At 43.2% G+C, this 17,059-nt stretch overlaps 1 protein-coding gene across 8 annotated transcripts in view; it reads right to left on the reverse strand.

The window, feature by feature from the left end:
• Positions 1–220: 220 nt before the first annotated feature.
• Positions 221–17,059, reverse strand: part of SYBU (syntabulin) — a 43,760-nt gene continuing 26,921 nt past the window's right edge. For 3 of the 8 annotated variants that reach the window (XM_077271087.1, XM_077271088.1, XM_077271094.1), the window contains 6 exons: positions 15,979–16,084; positions 10,085–10,138; positions 5,464–5,535; positions 4,621–4,824; positions 4,013–4,162; positions 221–2,561 (listed from right to left, as the gene is read on the reverse strand). In XM_077271087.1, coding sequence (XP_077127202.1) covers positions 1,469–2,561; positions 4,013–4,162; positions 4,621–4,824; positions 5,464–5,535; positions 10,085–10,138; positions 15,979–16,084 — 1,679 coding nt within the window. In that variant the 3' untranslated portion in view covers positions 221–1,468. The remainder of the gene's footprint in view (positions 2,562–4,012; positions 4,163–4,620; positions 4,825–5,463; positions 5,536–10,084; positions 10,139–15,978; positions 16,085–17,059) is intronic. The other 5 variants (XM_077271089.1, XM_077271090.1, XM_077271092.1 and 2 more) reach the window with 3 other exon arrangements.

The following is a 17,059-nucleotide window of genomic DNA, read 5'->3' on the forward strand; positions in this document are numbered from 1 at the left end:
GGTTGTCATTATGATTTAAAAAGAGAAAAAAAAAAAAAATACAGTAGTTTGACAATAAATGGCTTCACCCAACCACTAACCATGAGTGGAGAAAAAGGATAGATCGATATCCCAAAAAAAAAAATTATATATATATATATACATATATATATATATATATATATATACACATATACATACACATATACCCCTTCCCCCCCCTATATACCAGACATGATTTACAGAAGGTCTTTTTATTGAATCTGTACATACAGACATCCGGCAAGCTGTTTGCATACAGCAACACAATATATAATTATATAAATATGGAGATGGTCCACTTATAGAATTTCTTAGAATTACTATACACTAGATCTATAAATACGTCTCATCATACCATGTTACGCTGTAAACACTTTGCAATAACCTCTGAAATACAGGCACAATTCTCAGTACGACATGCTCTGACACAATGCAGTTACCAAGAAAACGTACATTACCATAGGTAACAATATACACTTCACGGACGGCCAAGCGTACCTACAGCAGACACTGGGGCTCTATGAAATGGCGCAGAGAAGAGCGGTGCGAGGAATGCGATGGATCGGAACATTCATATACACCAGCGAGTAGGATACATAGAACAAGAGCGCGGCGATGTCGGTGAAAGGCTCAGGTGCTGGACAATTAATAAAATCACACAACAAGCACAGCAATAAAGCGCAGCTGGGCTGCAGAAGGTCATTGTACAAGTGCAAGATTAGGAATTGTAACATTCAAGAGCAAAAATTTGTATTTTCTTTACAAATTTAGTGCAAATCTATGAAGGGGAGGAAAAGCTATCAATTATTAATTTTTTTTTTCTATTTTTTCTATTTGCATTTAAAAAGAAACTTAAAGTGAATTCGGTGATAAAGTGCAAACGAAAAGCATTTTCGGTGCAATAGTGCCAAATTGATTTAATGCAATTTATTAAGTGCTCTATGTGTTATAGCGTTAAAGGGGAAGTAATACTAATATAATTATCTGGCAGTGCTGCATCAGAAATGGCAACAGACTAGAAGGCCTCATTCAGACCAAGGCATTGTTCACACTTCATTCTATGGATTCTGCATGTAGCGCAAGGAACATCCACTGAACTAAATAGGAGCCTATGCTGCTGTAAGCTCAGGTCATCAGAAACCAGATGACCCCAGGCGCTTCATCCAGAAAAGATTGAAACAGTGGTACAATGCATCTACCTGAATAAGGCCTGACTGTTCCATAATATATATATATCCGAGAGTTATGCATTTGGCTTATTTAAAGGGCATCTTGGTTGGAAATATATAAAAAAAAAGCAGTAGCTGTTCCAAACAATAGATAACATTAAAACATTAGGAACAGAGCGGGCCCTTTATAGGAGATTGTACAATTTCCCCTTTAACATAAGACCTGAACATGTCCTGTCAATGGTATAGGACAAAGTTCTAAAAAACCCCATCAAGATCTAAATATAAGCATTGGAGGATGTTTTACGAAGAGTATGTAAAGCTATCAAGCAACAACCCCGCATCATTGTACCAAAGTTATACGCAGGATCAGGGTTCCCTCGTTGGGTCGTGAAGGCCCATAAAACTGAGGGAATTGCAGGCACAGCCACAGCCAGGAGGTCGGTCAGGAAGTGGTCACTCCAGTGTTTCTTGGCTACACAAGATTGTGTTGGGTCTTTACATGGCAGCTGAACCAGAGGTCCATCAAAGTCAAGTTCTTTCATGGCACGGTTTGACATAGAAATTGGAAGAGAATCATTGCGTTGAGAATCTGGGGATAGAAGGATAGCTGAATTTGGATCATCAGGGGTCAAGTCTATTAATTTACTTGAACATTTGAGCTGAAGACCCTGAAAAACAGAGGAAGAAGATCGACCAATCAGATTGTCATTATGAGATTTGAAGATCTTCAGGATGAGATTTTCAAGATCAAGGCTGTAAGGAACAACATCGGTTTGGATTGCCTGTTCCATCCAAAGTGAACCTTGAGTCCACTTTGAATTAAATTTCTCCCTCTCCTTTTCAAAGCCGACCATGCCCTGTAAAGTAGCAGGATTCAAGTTTGCCAGACTGTCACCATCACTTATGGTGTCCAGGATGACATCATCATACAGACATTCCCTGTTTGCCAGCTCATCATTCAAGAGAAGATCACAAGCCCCCATTTCCTCCATCGCTTGGTCCTCCATTAAAAGTCCATCTGACATTTTATCATAAATGGCACTTTCTGTAAGAGATGCCCCTGGCGAGTTACATATGTAATCCAAACAGGAGTCATCTCTAAAAGTCCCATCTTGAGCCAGCTCCATGCTACGCAAAAGGGTCTCCAGCTTCCGATTCTGAATATTAATGTCTATAAAATATTTCTGAATTCCTTTATCTTTCTCAGCCAAACTATTTTTCATGGTCTCAATGAACTGCTTTAATTGCCTTATTTCCTTCCGGGCTTCTTTTAAAGCAAGCTGGGCCTCCACGCGATGACATTCCTCTTCAATCCAGTCTTCTCGCATACGAGCAAGCTGAGATTTCAAGTCTTCTATTTCTGCTTCCCTGTAACACACCCACACAAAAATAAAACACCATCTCGGGGAAAAAAAAAAAAAAAAAAAAAAAAAAAAAAAAAAAAAAAATCACACAAGTGACCAAGATCTCTAAAATAGCGTTATAAGGACTTTCTAAGATCACAAAAACATGTCTGCATACTTCCATAAACAGCACCGCATGGGTCCATAGGTTGTGTCAAAAATTAAAGCTCAAATATAGGGAATTGGGTCATGCTGTAATATTACACTGGAGAAAGATTTCTGGCCAGGTGCACACCACTCATCAGATACTCATTGCATAGGAGGCATGCATCGGACTCAAAAAAAAACAAACAAAAAAAAAAAACATCAAGACCGGCGAGAAAATTACCGGTTTTGATGGACTGGGGGAAAAGTCTTATGGGGTATAAAGCTCGTCTTAAAAAAAAAAAACAACATTCAGGTTCTGCAGAACAGAGGCAGCGATTAGAACACCAATGTTTAACCCAATACGATAATTGGAGTGATTGGTACACCCTTTGTGTGGGCAAAAGGCTCACTGCAGCAATCCGCCTACTGGTTTTCATGTTTGTGCCTCCCTCACTGGTGATTGGCAGCACTGGCTTGTCTGAGCTTTACCTGCAGACAGTGCTCACTCCAAGAAAGGCACTGCAGTCAATCACCAGTGAGGGAGGCAGGAATATGCAGATCCAGGGGGCGGATCGGTGCACTGAACCTCTTGGCCACACCAAGGGTGCACCAAGCGCTATCTGATTAAACTTCAAATTCTGAAGAACAGAGGCAGTAATAGAAGCACTAAGGTGCCATTTCTATAGGGGCTGTATCCCCCCCTACAAGGCTGTTTGCTTAGTTTAGATTACCAGGTCAGGCTGAGACTCCTTTTAAATAACTGTTAATGTTCCGTGTAATTTTACACATTTGTTCCATTAATTTGAAAAGAGATTTTATTTACTCGTACACTATAATATGTTACATACAAGAGTTGGAAATGTAGCATGCCCCCCCCCCCCCCCAATATGATGCTGGGTTTTGCCCCCTAGTACAGAAGACTCTAGTCTCCCCCCACCCACATTCTTCATGTCGTTTCTACTACTGTTGGGAAAATTTCCCCCATCTGATTTAGTAAAAGTGCAGTTCCTCTGGAGAAGGGGAGCTGCGCAACACCTTCTACACAATATCAAAGGGGCCTCATGGCCTAAAATCCTAAAATGAGTCAGATGAAGCGGCCATGTACACTCCCCAGAGGCCCCGTGTTGATGTGCTGTCCATACTAATGACATAAGTGGCCAAAGGCGAGGTAACCCCATCATGGAAGACACGACCACCATGGTCTGAAGAAATGCAGCCTACAACGGTCAACAACTTCCATCAGCTCGGATCTCACCACGAGATGCATTTTTGTCCACTCAGGCCACATTCATTTTGAAAGAAAAAAAATTGTACGTAAGTGGAGAATACCTTTCCTCCAACGTGCTCTGCGACTCCTTCAACTTTGCTTTCAGATGTCGTATAGAGACTTCCTTCTGTTGAAGTGGGGTCAGATATTGTTCGGGACTCGGCGGCTTGATGCCGTGGTTATCACCACAAGATGCATATCTCATGGTACGCCTATGGAAACAAAGAAAAAAAAAGAAAAAATTGGCACAACTTTACTCCAGTTCCACCTCCCTGAATTTCTTGCTTTCTTTTTTTTTTTTTTTTTTGCGATGTTCTGCAAAATGTGCAACTTCTCAAAAAGTAAAAAATCTAGCTAAAGATAGAGAAAAAAACCCTCACAATTTTGGCCTGTTCACAAAATTCATGAATCTTGAGAGCTATTTTGATGAATTTGGTGTAAGGAACATCGACAAAAACCACAAGTCAAAAACAAAAAACAAAAAGGGACTTAGAAACTCTTAAATGATGAATCTGGCCCTTGGTGTATATTATGTCTTTCGAGAAATTTACAGTATTCTGTTATACGTACACCAAGGAATAGAAAAAGCTCATCCCAAGATTATACTGTACATCCATCTATGCAGGGTCTCCGTCATGGGGATCATGCTAATATTTACACACACACTTACCGAAGAGTAGGGCTGGTGTCACTGCCCTTGTAGGATCCAGAGTTACTGCTGCTCGGAGAGGACACGCCATAGGCATCATGAACATTTATGGGACTGGTCTGATTTCTACATAGCGCTGAAAAGAGATCCTTTTCACGCGAGCCTGGGGAACTGTGCACAGGCTTGGTTGAGGAGCACGTATGACTTCGTCCATGGGACACACGACTTAAGGAATAAAAGAACAAAAATAGCTAGCATGAAAAATTTCTTAAATTAGTGGGGGGAGGAAATCAACGCAAGCAGCTGTCATTCCCATCCCTTTTGAAATATCTTTCAGCCCACAGGCTCTATGACGTAGAAAATTATTTTGAGCTTTTATTGGCCCTCGCTAACTCTCCGCCGCTGCAGCCCTGTCGTCCCATCGCAACAGCACTGCAGCCATCCACGGAGCGCAGCCAATTTAGACAGCGCCATATATCAAAGCAGTGGTGGAGGGGCAGCTTTAGACCCAGAGAGGGCAGGTAAAGAGCAGTTTGCTATTTTATAAGTCATTGAGCCTATTGGCTAAAAATACTTACAAAAGCTCCTCTATAAAGGAGTCCACCGGATTTGAACTTCATTTTTCTCATTCCTTAGACGAGACAGCAACAAAATGTGGTGTTGCACAAAGCATCTTGTAGCTCTGCCAGTCATTTCGTAAAACACACACGTGATAAGTCAGTGACTGAAGGGTTACAAGAGTTTTCTATCTACAGAAGAGGTTCTGTGCCTTTGTTTGACCTTTATTTGGCGCATACATACAGTTTTGCATTACAACAAGGGTCTGACCTCATGTCATTACTTTTTGGCAGGAACCATGCTTACCCATTGACGTTTGGGGAAAACGGGACGTGACACGGATCCCGGATACGGCCGTGTGCTTGAGGCCTTAAAGAGCTAAAAGTAGACACCCAGAAAAGGGGGAAAAAAAAACAAAAAAAATATAAATACCCTTTCATTGTATAATTGACATGATCAGGGTTGGGATTCTGTTCACACCACACGTGACAAAACTTCTTGTATTTTTTTATTTTTATTATTATTACCGAATGGGATATTTTTGCACCTTTTAAAAATTTCAATTTATGGATTCATTGTAAAAAAAAAAAATTAAAAATATACGTACAAATTTTTCTACTTTTGGGTCTGTTTGGGCTTCATTTTATCTTACCAAGCAGTATAAAATATAGATTAACTGTATGCCAAAGCATTCTCTTCTTCCATTGTAAACGTTTGTCTTACCGACAAGATGTATGATGTGAACAGAGTTGAGATAAGCAATTATAGATGTGCTGCTCTGGTCCGGTGTCTGGTCCGGTGTCTGGGCCTCTGTAGTAGCCGGTGTTGACTTCTACGCCTGATGTTGGCTAAGTATTCGTAGATCGGGTTATCTGAGCTTGCTCGGGTGTTTTCCGAGTATTTTCGGCGGGCTCAAATAATATGTTCAAGTCCTTGAGGCTGCATGTCTCATTGCTGTTAGACAGCCGCAAGACATGCAGGGATGTCCTGTTTGTTAGCCAATCCCTACATGTGTTGTAGTTGTCAAACAGCCACGAGACATGCAGCCGCGGGAACGCAAACTTATTTTTCGAGTATGCCGAAGACACTTACAACCGTGATGAGCGAACATGCTCCGATATCGTGTTGTAAAGACTTTGGACATTATGGGACTTAGTTTGCAACAAAGGAGCCAAGGATACCAGGCGTAAAAGTGAGCTCAGTCTGCTATGGACGACTGGACTGTTTGCCGGACTAATGCAGTGGGAACCAAATTGCTCATCTCTGTAGCCGATCTTACACATTTACACTCCAATAGTCAGGACTAACAATTCTCATACTAGCAAATTAAAATAAAGCCGATATTCTCCCAATCATTATTTCCCAGAGATATTGAAGGTATGTGTACACAATACATATATTATGCTGAACTAAAGGAAAGACAAAACAAAAACTCACTTGGAATGGGCCCATCAATATAAAGGATGCCAAATAAGAATCTACGACAATATAAACTGTACAAAATCATTTCCTCCAAGTGAAGAAATGTAACATTTTCTACTCAATTTTAAGTCAATGTAGAGGGAATTAATGAAGTTTCAGAGGGTGCACCTACAGGCCATGGTGACACTGTTGTATCTGAAGGTGGAAACCACCTAACAACTGGTATAATGCAAAGCTAACCATTTATAGGCCAGATGAGACATTAAAGACAATTTAATCTGTCAGTAGTTTTTTGCCATGTAATCTGAGGGCTGCATGAGGTAGGGGCCTGACACCCCGATTCCAGTGATGTCTCATATTAGGCTGTGTGTGGTTTTAATACGAGTGCTTTATCAGCAGGAGATTCTCACTACAGCTCATGTGAGCCCTGGTCTGACCACACCCCCTCCTCTGATAAGCAGCTCACTGTCAATAGACAATCTACATAGAAAGCCTGCTGTGGGCGGGGGCAGCTTGCTCAGCTCTTCTACAGGCTGCATCTAAAAACTGTATAGTATATTGGGTGCAGCAGTTGTGATACATTGTTGTAATCAGGGTCTCAGTTATGCTGCTCTCAGATGAGGTGGCAAAAGCCTGGTTACAGATTCTAAGGGTTCGCTCACATGAGCATATACATTGGACGAGTGCCATCTGGTGTTTTATCGGATAGCACTAGGATCAATGTTATTCAATGGAGCGGTGTGCACGTACGATTTGTTTCAGACAGAATCGGAATCGAAAAAAAAAAAAAAAAAAAAAGGCAGCATGCCACACAAATCGGATGGCATGCACCCGTTCAAGTCTACAGGTGCGTGAAAATCATCGGACTGCACTCGGATGGCTGAGTGCAGTCAGATTTCCACGGATTCACAGAATGGAAAAATGTTGCTCTCCATCTTCTCATCCGAGAGAATCGGATCACACTATGCTGACACCCGGTTCCAACTCTGATCAGAGTGTCATTTACATAAATCGATCCAATTCTCTTGTAAGATAATATATACAGTTGTGTGACTGTAGCGTTCATTCATATTTACTAAAAACATTACAAATAATATCCAGGGTCAAAGAGATTACACAATTATTGGGATTAGAAGTTAAGGGTAATTAATTATTTATTTTTTTTTAATTTCAATCTTATTAGTTCAATTTAAAAACTATAAACGAGACAATCTGTTGCTCTTCTTCCCCATTTTAGGCCTCCAGTACAATAAATTGGTGATTTATTCAACCACATTGAATGATGAAGGAGAGGACTCTTCCCATTTCTGTATATCACTTGTCAGCTTTACTGTACACATTAGTGCAGAATGAGCAGAGTCACCTATTGTGACTACTCCAGTGGTCAGTGAGACAACTGAAATATTGTACTTTTTTTTTTTTTTACGAATAGTCATGCGGTAGGAGGGGGGAAAAAAGAAAAAAAAAAAAAGACCTAATATAAATAAATTAGATTCTGACAATTACTCTTTAGCTAAATTTCCTAAAAAAAATTATGCCACCAGGTTTATGAAGTACTGACTCCAACATTGTATTGCTTTTTTTTTACGCAGTAGTTTTAATTAAATCTCTGGTTATCTACTGCACCACTGAGTTCTCTCCATTATATACACATACTAACAAGTCCTCAATAGTCACAAGCTGTGACTTCCCCTGTCCACCCGCTGCCGACTCATCTAAGGGTATAAGGTGCCAGTGGCGGGAAGGGAACGAGTGAGCAGCCAGTGGCGAGAAGGGAACGAGTGAGCAGCCAGTGGCGAGAAGGGAAGGGAACGAGTGAGCAGCCAGTGGCGGGAAGGGAAGGGAACGAGTGAGCAGCCAGTGGCAGGAAGGGAACGAGTGAGCAGCCAGTGGCGGGAAGGGAAGGGAACGAGTGAGCAGCCAGTGGCAGGAAGGGAAGGGAACGAGTGAGCAGCCAGCGGCGGGAAGGGAAGGCAACGAGTGAGCAGCCAGCGGCAGGAAGGGAAGGGAACGAGTGAGCAGCCAGTGGCAGGAAGGGAAGGGAACGAGTGAGCAGCCAGTGGCAGGAAGGGAAGGGAACGAGTGAGCAGCCAGTGGCAGGAAGGGAAGGGAACGAGTGAGCAGCCAGTGGCAGGAAGGGAAGGGAACGAGTGAGCAGCCAGTGGCAGGAAGGGAAGGGAACGAGTGAGCAGCCAGTGGCAGGAAGGGAAGGGAACGAGTGAGCAGCCAGTGGCAGGAAGGGAAGGGAACGAGTGAGCAGCCAGTGGCAGGAAGGGAAGGGAACGAGTGAGCAGCCAGTGGCAGGAAGGGAAGGGAACGAGTGAGCAGCCAGTGGCAGGAAGGGAAGGGAACGAGTGAGCAGCCAGTGGCAGGAAGGGAAGGGAACGAGTGAGCAGCCAGTGGCAGGAAGGGAAGGGAACGAGTGAGCAGCCAGTGGCAGGAAGGGAAGGGAACGAGTGAGCAGCCAGTGGCAGGAAGGGAAGGGAACGAGTGAGCAGCCAGTGGCAGGAAGGGAAGGGAACGAGTGAGCAGCCAGTGGCAGGAAGGGAAGGGAACGAGTGAGCAGCCAGTGGCAGGAAGGGAAGGGAACGAGTGAGCAGCCAGTGGCAGGAAGGGAAGGGAACGAGTGAGCAGCCAGTGGCAGGAAGGGAAGGGAACGAGTGAGCAGCCAGTGGCAGGAAGGGAAGGGAACGAGTGAGCAGCCAGTGGCAGGAAGGGAAGGGAACGAGTGAGCAGCCAGTGGCAGGAAGGGAAGGGAACGAGTGAGCAGCCAGTGGCAGGAAGGGAAGGGAACGAGTGAGCAGCCAGTGGCAGGAAGGGAAGGGAACGAGTGAGCAGCCAGTGGCAGGAAGGGAAGGGAACAAGTGAGCAGCCAGTGGCAGGACGGGAAGGGAACAAGTGAGCAGCCAGTGGCGGGAAGTGAAGGGAACGAGAGAACACTCCACAGCAGATCACCACGGATTTAAAAAAAAAAAAATTTAAGTAACCCAGCACTGGAGTCAGTATGTGAGAACGGCCTACCACCATCTCCCGACATCCGCAGATGCTCATCTGATTAGCCGGCCTGGTGTGACGCCATCACTGCAGTGTGATGCATGCGACATTGAGCCAGGCCGGTTAATCAACAGAAGAACCACAGAGGCAGTTCTCAGAGATGACAGACGTGGCCGCTGGACAGAGTCCTGTGAATCAATTTGCATCATCTGTAATCAGTTTTTAGAGCTTACACAATTAAGTAGGATCACCTGCAGTCTCATGTAACATCACAGGTAACACAATGGTGTCACCACGAGTTTTTTGATGCTGCTATAAATGTACCAGTAAGTAGTATAACCCATAATACTGCAGTTTTTATGGCTTCAATACTTTGCTGCAATATATGATGACCATGAAGAAAGCACTGATGGATACACTGCACTGATTCACATCTATGGAGGGGGTGCACCAGACTACACAGGGTTTACAATGATGTACACTTATATGGTGGAGGTTCGCATGCAGTCACCTCTCGGTAGTATTCCTGGAGACGCGTTTCTGAGGCTCGGTGCGGTACGACGGCCTTCCATAGGAGCAGAGAGGAGAAACGTATGCCATCATGAGTCCATACAGTACTTATAGGAAGAGTAACGCTGCCCCTCAATGTAGAAACCTGGCACCCTCGCTTCCATCATCTGAGGTCGTCTATATACCCACACTACGTCAGCACACTGATTAATGAACACATCAACTCCAATATTGCTGTTACACGTTAAAGCAAGGTGCTTAGTTAACCCCTTCACCACCTCGGAATTTTCAGTTTTTGTTTTTTCTTCTTCTTTTGCTCGCCTTCTTCCCAGAGACATAACTTTTTTATTTTTTCATCAATATGGGCGCTTGAGGGCATGCAAAAAGGGGGTGGGGGAGGGGCGATTTGAACTTTTACATTTTTTTTTAACATTTTTCTACTTTTTACTTGCTTTAATAGTTTCCTTAGGAGACTTGAAGCTGCAATCATCTGATCACCTGGGCTACACATAGCAGAGCCCTGCTATGTATAGTAGAAATCATCTTCTATGAATGTCGGCCACAGTGCGGCGCTCATAGCAGATCTGCAATGACAAGCACGGGGATCTCCTGCAGACCCTGAGCTGTCATGCCAACTCATCAGTGCCCAGCAATCATGTAACAGGGGCGCCGATGGACGTGGTTTTGACGAGTTTCCGGCACACACATATTAAATGCCGCTGTTATGTTAACAGCCGTGGGTGGATCAAGATTCCACCCGCGGCTGTTAGGGGCAAATGATGACAGCTGATCAGATCAGCTGTCATGTGCCTGAAAAGATACAGGCTCAGCTCTGGAGCCCAACCAAAGGAGGGAGGCGACCTATAGGTATGTCATAGGTCATAAACGGTTTGATCAAAAAGTGCAAAAGTAATCCAGCCACGTCAAGGTGTACCTAAATATGGATGGTCCCCATCAATAATGCCCATTTGCCAAATCAGACCTCATCTGAATAGGGAAGTGAAAGGAAACTAGGCAGAGCTCACCAAACATTGCATGGAAAAGATGGGTGGAAAAGGGTGCCGAGCCCTGGAGGGAGCCCCACCCAAAGGTTTTTGTATAGTAAACATTGGTGGCATGTGGCCTCCTCCAAGGCTCGGCACCCTTTCCCGCCCATCTTTTCCAGCAAGGTTTTAATTGCAAATTACACTTGGTTTTCCTTTCCTTCCCCAGTTCAGAGTAGACACATGGAGAGTCAGAGAGTTAGTGACCATCCATAGAAAAATGTTTAAAATTGAGAGTCCTCAGTGGTTGATACCTTTTAATGGCTAACTGAAAAGATGGTAACAAATTGCAAGCTTTCAAGACTACACAGGTCTCTTTATCATACCAGAACTGACCATGCATAGTTAGGTACACCTTGACGTGGTTTGATCGCTAACCTTGTTTGATCAAAATTTGCAAAAGCTCAGTACCGATAATTCTAACATTTCCAGCAATGTTGGAGCTCATGTATTTATTAGTTTCATTGTGCGGAGGCATCTTGAGTATATTTTTATATATTGGCCACATAAATTATTGTAAGTGCACAAATGCGCTAACACTGAAAGGTGTGAAAGTCCTTTTTTGAGGTCATCCGTGTTACATTAATCTTACATTAGGTTGTAAGCTGCTGACTGGCAGCTTCTGGTGCAATAAAGCTGGTAGGAAAATGCCAGAATCTACAAGACCCTGGCCTAATACCAGTTAGGTTTAAATATTATGTATACCATTGCACAGGTTTTTTCATTGTTCGTTTGCTTCCTAAATGCACTTTCTAAATAGTCTTCCTAAAACAATACATAAGAAATTAAGGAGAGAGAGCGCACATAGGGCGATAAAAGTGATAAGTTGGATGACAATACACGGTAGGTGCACTCACCTTTAGAGGTTGTGAAAAGTCACAACCCCTTGCAGAATGTGAGAAGAAACAGTGGTCGCTGCAGACTCCCGTGGATAACAATGTGACAAACAAGGAAGGTGAAGACCGGGTTTCTCAATGTATCCACGCTGACCACACACGATGGAGAAGTTCTTGAAAACTTTATTGTGCCAACGCGTTTCGTGGCAATCTGCCACTTCCTCAGGTCCAAATCTTTGGCCCTGAGGAAGTGGCAGATTGCCACGAAATGCGTCGGCACAATAAAGTTTTTGAGAACATTTCCATCGTGTGTGGTCAGCGCGGATACATTGTTAATGTTTAAAACAATACATACAAATACAAGTCCTTTATTTAACAGACTGCTTTTACAGAAGTGTTACAAATCCATCAGAGTTCCAGTTTCTGATGCCTCACTGCTCACCCCTTCCCTTTCAGTGTTCTAGCATGAGGGGGAAGGGTGTTGTACACAGATCTGCACTTTAGTATGGAGAAAGCAGCTGCAGTCTCAGGGAGGGCAGATTAAACAAGCAGGAAAGAAGGGCAGAATAGAAGCTGTACTGATATACACTGTGTTCCAAATTATTATGCAAATAATATTTCCTCATATTTTCTCTAAATTACCTATCTGAATTGCAGTCATTGTTACTTTCCAGTCATCTACTATTCTAGTATAATTGCAATGTTTTGGAAAAAACTGCCTATGAAAACAGTATCTTTTTTAAAAAAAATAAACACTCAAAATGCATGTTCCAAATTATTATGCACAGCAGAGTTTTCAACCTTTTTTTATTTTGAGCTATGTTTTTAAGCTAGGGATTCTTATTAACGTTTTTTTCAAACAAACGTTTTAAATATTTTTAATACCAAGTAGTTTTAGTTAACGTCTTTCTTTTAATTTTTTTACGTGAGCCCCGGGGTAACGGCTACGTAATATAAACAGAGGAATTTGCATATCACCAGTGAGGCACAGGATAAAGTTCTAGGTTTTTAAGTTTTAATCATGTAGTTTTAATAAAGCATTTGATTTTGAATTTACACTCATTCAGGTTTTAATCATGCAGTTCTAATAAAGTATTTGATTCTTAATTTATATTTATTTATGAATAGATAGGCTATTTAGGGTGGTCCAGATCAGTTAGGCCTCTTGAACGCCGCGTAATTAACATAGCAGACTCATTATGATTCAAAGGAGTCATACACTGGGATGGGGGGCGGGCAGAATAGCAGCTAATTAACAACCCATAAAAGGAGAGGATGGAGTGATACACCGTAACCCTGATGAAGAAGGCCGTGCACCTTCGAAACGCGTTGGTTTAGTCATCCCTTTTGGCCCCAACGCCGCTCCGTACCTTGTGTGACGTCACAGTTCAGGCACTTGCGAGCCGGCGCCAACAGCCATTTCTCTCCTCGCGGTTACCAGGGACGCCTTCGGCCGGGGCTCCCAGGTATCGCGCTAGCTACTATACTACCTCCCGCTCCCCCCTTCCATTTCCCTCCGACGCTGCAAGAACCAGCAGCGGGGACCGGATCAGACTACTCCTCGGGGCATCGCAGCGGAACAATCAGCACATCTATACTTAGGGTAAGCACCCTCTCACCACGGAACAATTGCGCATTGTATTTATACATTGACTACTTGCATCTTAGTAGCATATAGCATATACCCCTAAGCGCGGCATCACTTTGTCCGTTTGTGGCATTTTTTCTATATATTTATATCTCAGGATAGGCACAGATCCTGTCAGTGATCCCAGCAGCTAGGGTTTTCCAGTCACTATCCATTTTCCCTGTCACCATCCGTTTGTCTCTAAACGTGGTGAGCGCCAGTGTGTCAATTTCTTTTTTTATTTTGAACAAAAAAATGGTCAGTTGTGAAGTTATAAGCATTATCAGCTTATTACAAAATGAAATCAAACAGTTTTCAAGTGAAAACTTTATTCTAGGTGATGTTACATTTGCACATAGGACCCCTTGTTCGAAAGAAGCTTCTGAACTCTCTCGTCCATTGAATTTGTCAGTTTTTGGATGGTTTCTGCTTCAATTGTTTTGCATGTGGACAGAATCCCCTCCCAGAGCTGTTGCTTAGATGTGAACTGCCTCCCGCCATCATACACACTCCTTTCCATGATGCTCCAGAGGTTCTCAATGGGGTTGAGGTCAGGGGAAGATGGTGGCCACACCATAAGTTTGTCCTCTTTTATGCCCATAGCAGCCAGAGATGCAGATGTGTTTTTTGCAGCATGAGACGGTGCATTATCATGCATGAAAATGATCTTGCTGCGGAAAGCACGGTTCTTCCTCTTGAACCATGGCTTGAAGTGTTGTTTTGGAAACACCACATAGATTATGGAGTTCATCTTTACCCCTTCAGGGATCATAAAGGGGCCGACAATCTCTCTCCCCATGATTCCAGCCCAAAACATTACTCCACCTCCTCCTTGTTGGTGCCTTAGCCGTGTTTTCATGGGGTGTCCATCAACCAGCCATCCTCCACTCCATCCATCTGGACCATCGAGCGTTGCACGGCACTCATCGGTGAACAAAACAGTTTGGAAGTCAGTCTTCATGTATCGTTTGGCCCACTGGAGCCGTTTCTGCTTGTGTGCAGTGGATAGAGGTGGTCGACAGGATGGCTTACGCACATCTGCAAACCTCTGAAGGACCCTGCATCTTGTTGTTCTGGGGACGTTGGAGGCACCAGCAGCTTCAAAAACTTGTCTGCTGCTATGACAAGGCATTTTTGCAGCTGCTCTTTTAACCTTACGCAATTATCTGTTGGAAAGAGTCCTCAATTTTTCCTTATCAGCACGCACACGTGTGTGCTGGGAATCAGCTACATCTTGATTGTGTGATGATCACGATGAAGTGTCTTGGCAATGTTGATTGTAGTCATGCCTTGACCTAAATACTCCACAATTTGTTGCTTCTCAGCAGCCGACACATCCTTTTTCTTTCCCATTTTGGCAAAAAATGTAGGCTGCTTAATAATGTGGAACAGCCTTCTTAAGTAGTCTTGCCTTTATTTGGACACACCGGCCAAACTAATGTGCACAGGTATCTGCAATTGCTTTCAGTGATATAAAGAGCCCTGACACACATCACCATCAATGAGTTTAAATGACAAACAAAAAAATTCTAAAATGATCACTCCTAAAATCTATGTGCATAATAATTTGGAACACAGTGTATGAGCTAATTAAGTCAGCAGCACCCCTGTAAACATACAGCCTATATTACTAGGAGAGACACTCCCACAATAAAAAAAAAAAAAATTTGATCAGGATGTAAACTGAACATTGAATTAAAATTGTAGTAAATAAAATCAGGCTGCAATTTTAACTAAAGGGTAGCCACTAACAAGTGTAAAAAAATATTTTTTCCATGTCAAATGTGTCCACAGACTATCAGTGAAAGCACTATGATCATACTTTCATTAAGTATCAATATGCAGTAGCTTCTGTCACACGCGCACAATGAGAGACCTCTGTACAGTATAGCTAATGGATTAGGCAAAGCTGATAAAGTCACTTGCTTCTGCCTGCCAACTCCTATCTGGAGAATTTTAAGGGTATCATAATGTGTCCAGTCAGTAAATGGAGATCATTCTTCATTATAAATGTCACAATTTTAGAATTCTGGATCTTATTGCATTTACCGCAATATGAAAAACTACGCAGTGTGTAAGTAGAATTTTTGTTTTATTTTTTGGGGTTTTTTTTGTTTGTTTTTTACTGTATGGATGCAAATTGTGCCATAAGATTTGAAGACAGAATCTTCAGGTTCTGGAGTCCAGTGGGCGGGCTTCCCCATCTGTGACTACAGAGCGGCCAATCACTGATCAGGACCGCCCACTGGACTCCAATATCTTTCTTGCAGATAGAGAACCAGTTACATTGCACTTGTTACCGCAAGTCTACGCAGTGTTTGTACTTGAGGAACACAAGACATCGATCAGCGTACGACTGTTAGCGAACGGCACATTGGGAAATTCTTACTTGCGTGAGAACGATGTCTTCTTGCCTCCTGGCACAGCATTTATATGAACCTCTGGAGCGGATATGCTGCCGGTACTGCTAGATGAACTGAAGTCCGCTTCACTTCCTAAAGCCAAAGAAAAATGGAACAAAAACGTGAATACTCTGCCAGACAGCTGTAGTCAAGGATTGAGCATTTTACATCACCCATAGGATAAGCTAAGAGTAGTGATGAGCAAATGTGTTCAGATAAGGTGTTATCTGAGCATGCTCGTGTGCTAATCGAGTATTTTTGTACAAGGAGGAACAGTGCCAGAGCCCTGCAAAATGACCTCCAGAAGGCCACTAACATCCATGTGTCTGCACAAAAGAGAAAGAAGCGGTTCTGCTGCTGGGTTGTTGCCCTCCTATGGCCCCCTCCACTTCTCCTGGTGTACTGGCCTGTTTCCTGGTATCTGCTCAATGCACTGGACACTGCGCTGACAGACACAGCAAACCTTCTAGCCACAGCTCGCATTGATGTGCCATCCTGGATGTGTTGCACTACCTGAGCAAGTTTTGTGGATTCCTTCTAATGCAGGACAATGCTCACGTGTCGGCAATTCCTGCATGATGAAGGCATTGATGCTATGGACTGGCCTGCCTGTTCCACAGACCTGAATCCAATCAAGCACATCATGTCTCGTTCCATGCACCACAGACTGTCCAGGAGTTGACGGATTCTTTTATCCGGGTCTGGGAGGAATTCCCTCAGGAGAATATCTACCGCCTCATGATGACTCATGATGCACAGATACAGCAGAGAAATATAGCACAGACAAGTAGCATATAACACAGCCCACGTAGTATATAGCACAGCCACATAGTATATAGCACAGCCACGCAATATATAACAGCTCACACAGTATATAACACAGGCCACATAGTATAGAGCACAGCGATGTAGTATATTGCCCAGCAGTATCTAACACAGACCACGTAGTATATAGCAATGTGGGCACCATATCCCTGTTAAAAAAAAAAAAAAGAATTAAAATAAAATATAGTTATATACTCACCTTCCGTCGCCCCCCGGATCCAGCTCAGGCATTTACCGATGCGC

Source organism: Ranitomeya variabilis, chromosome 6 (genome assembly GCF_051348905.1).
Source record: "Ranitomeya variabilis isolate aRanVar5 chromosome 6, aRanVar5.hap1, whole genome shotgun sequence".
Taxonomy (NCBI): domain Eukaryota; kingdom Metazoa; phylum Chordata; class Amphibia; order Anura; family Dendrobatidae; genus Ranitomeya; species Ranitomeya variabilis.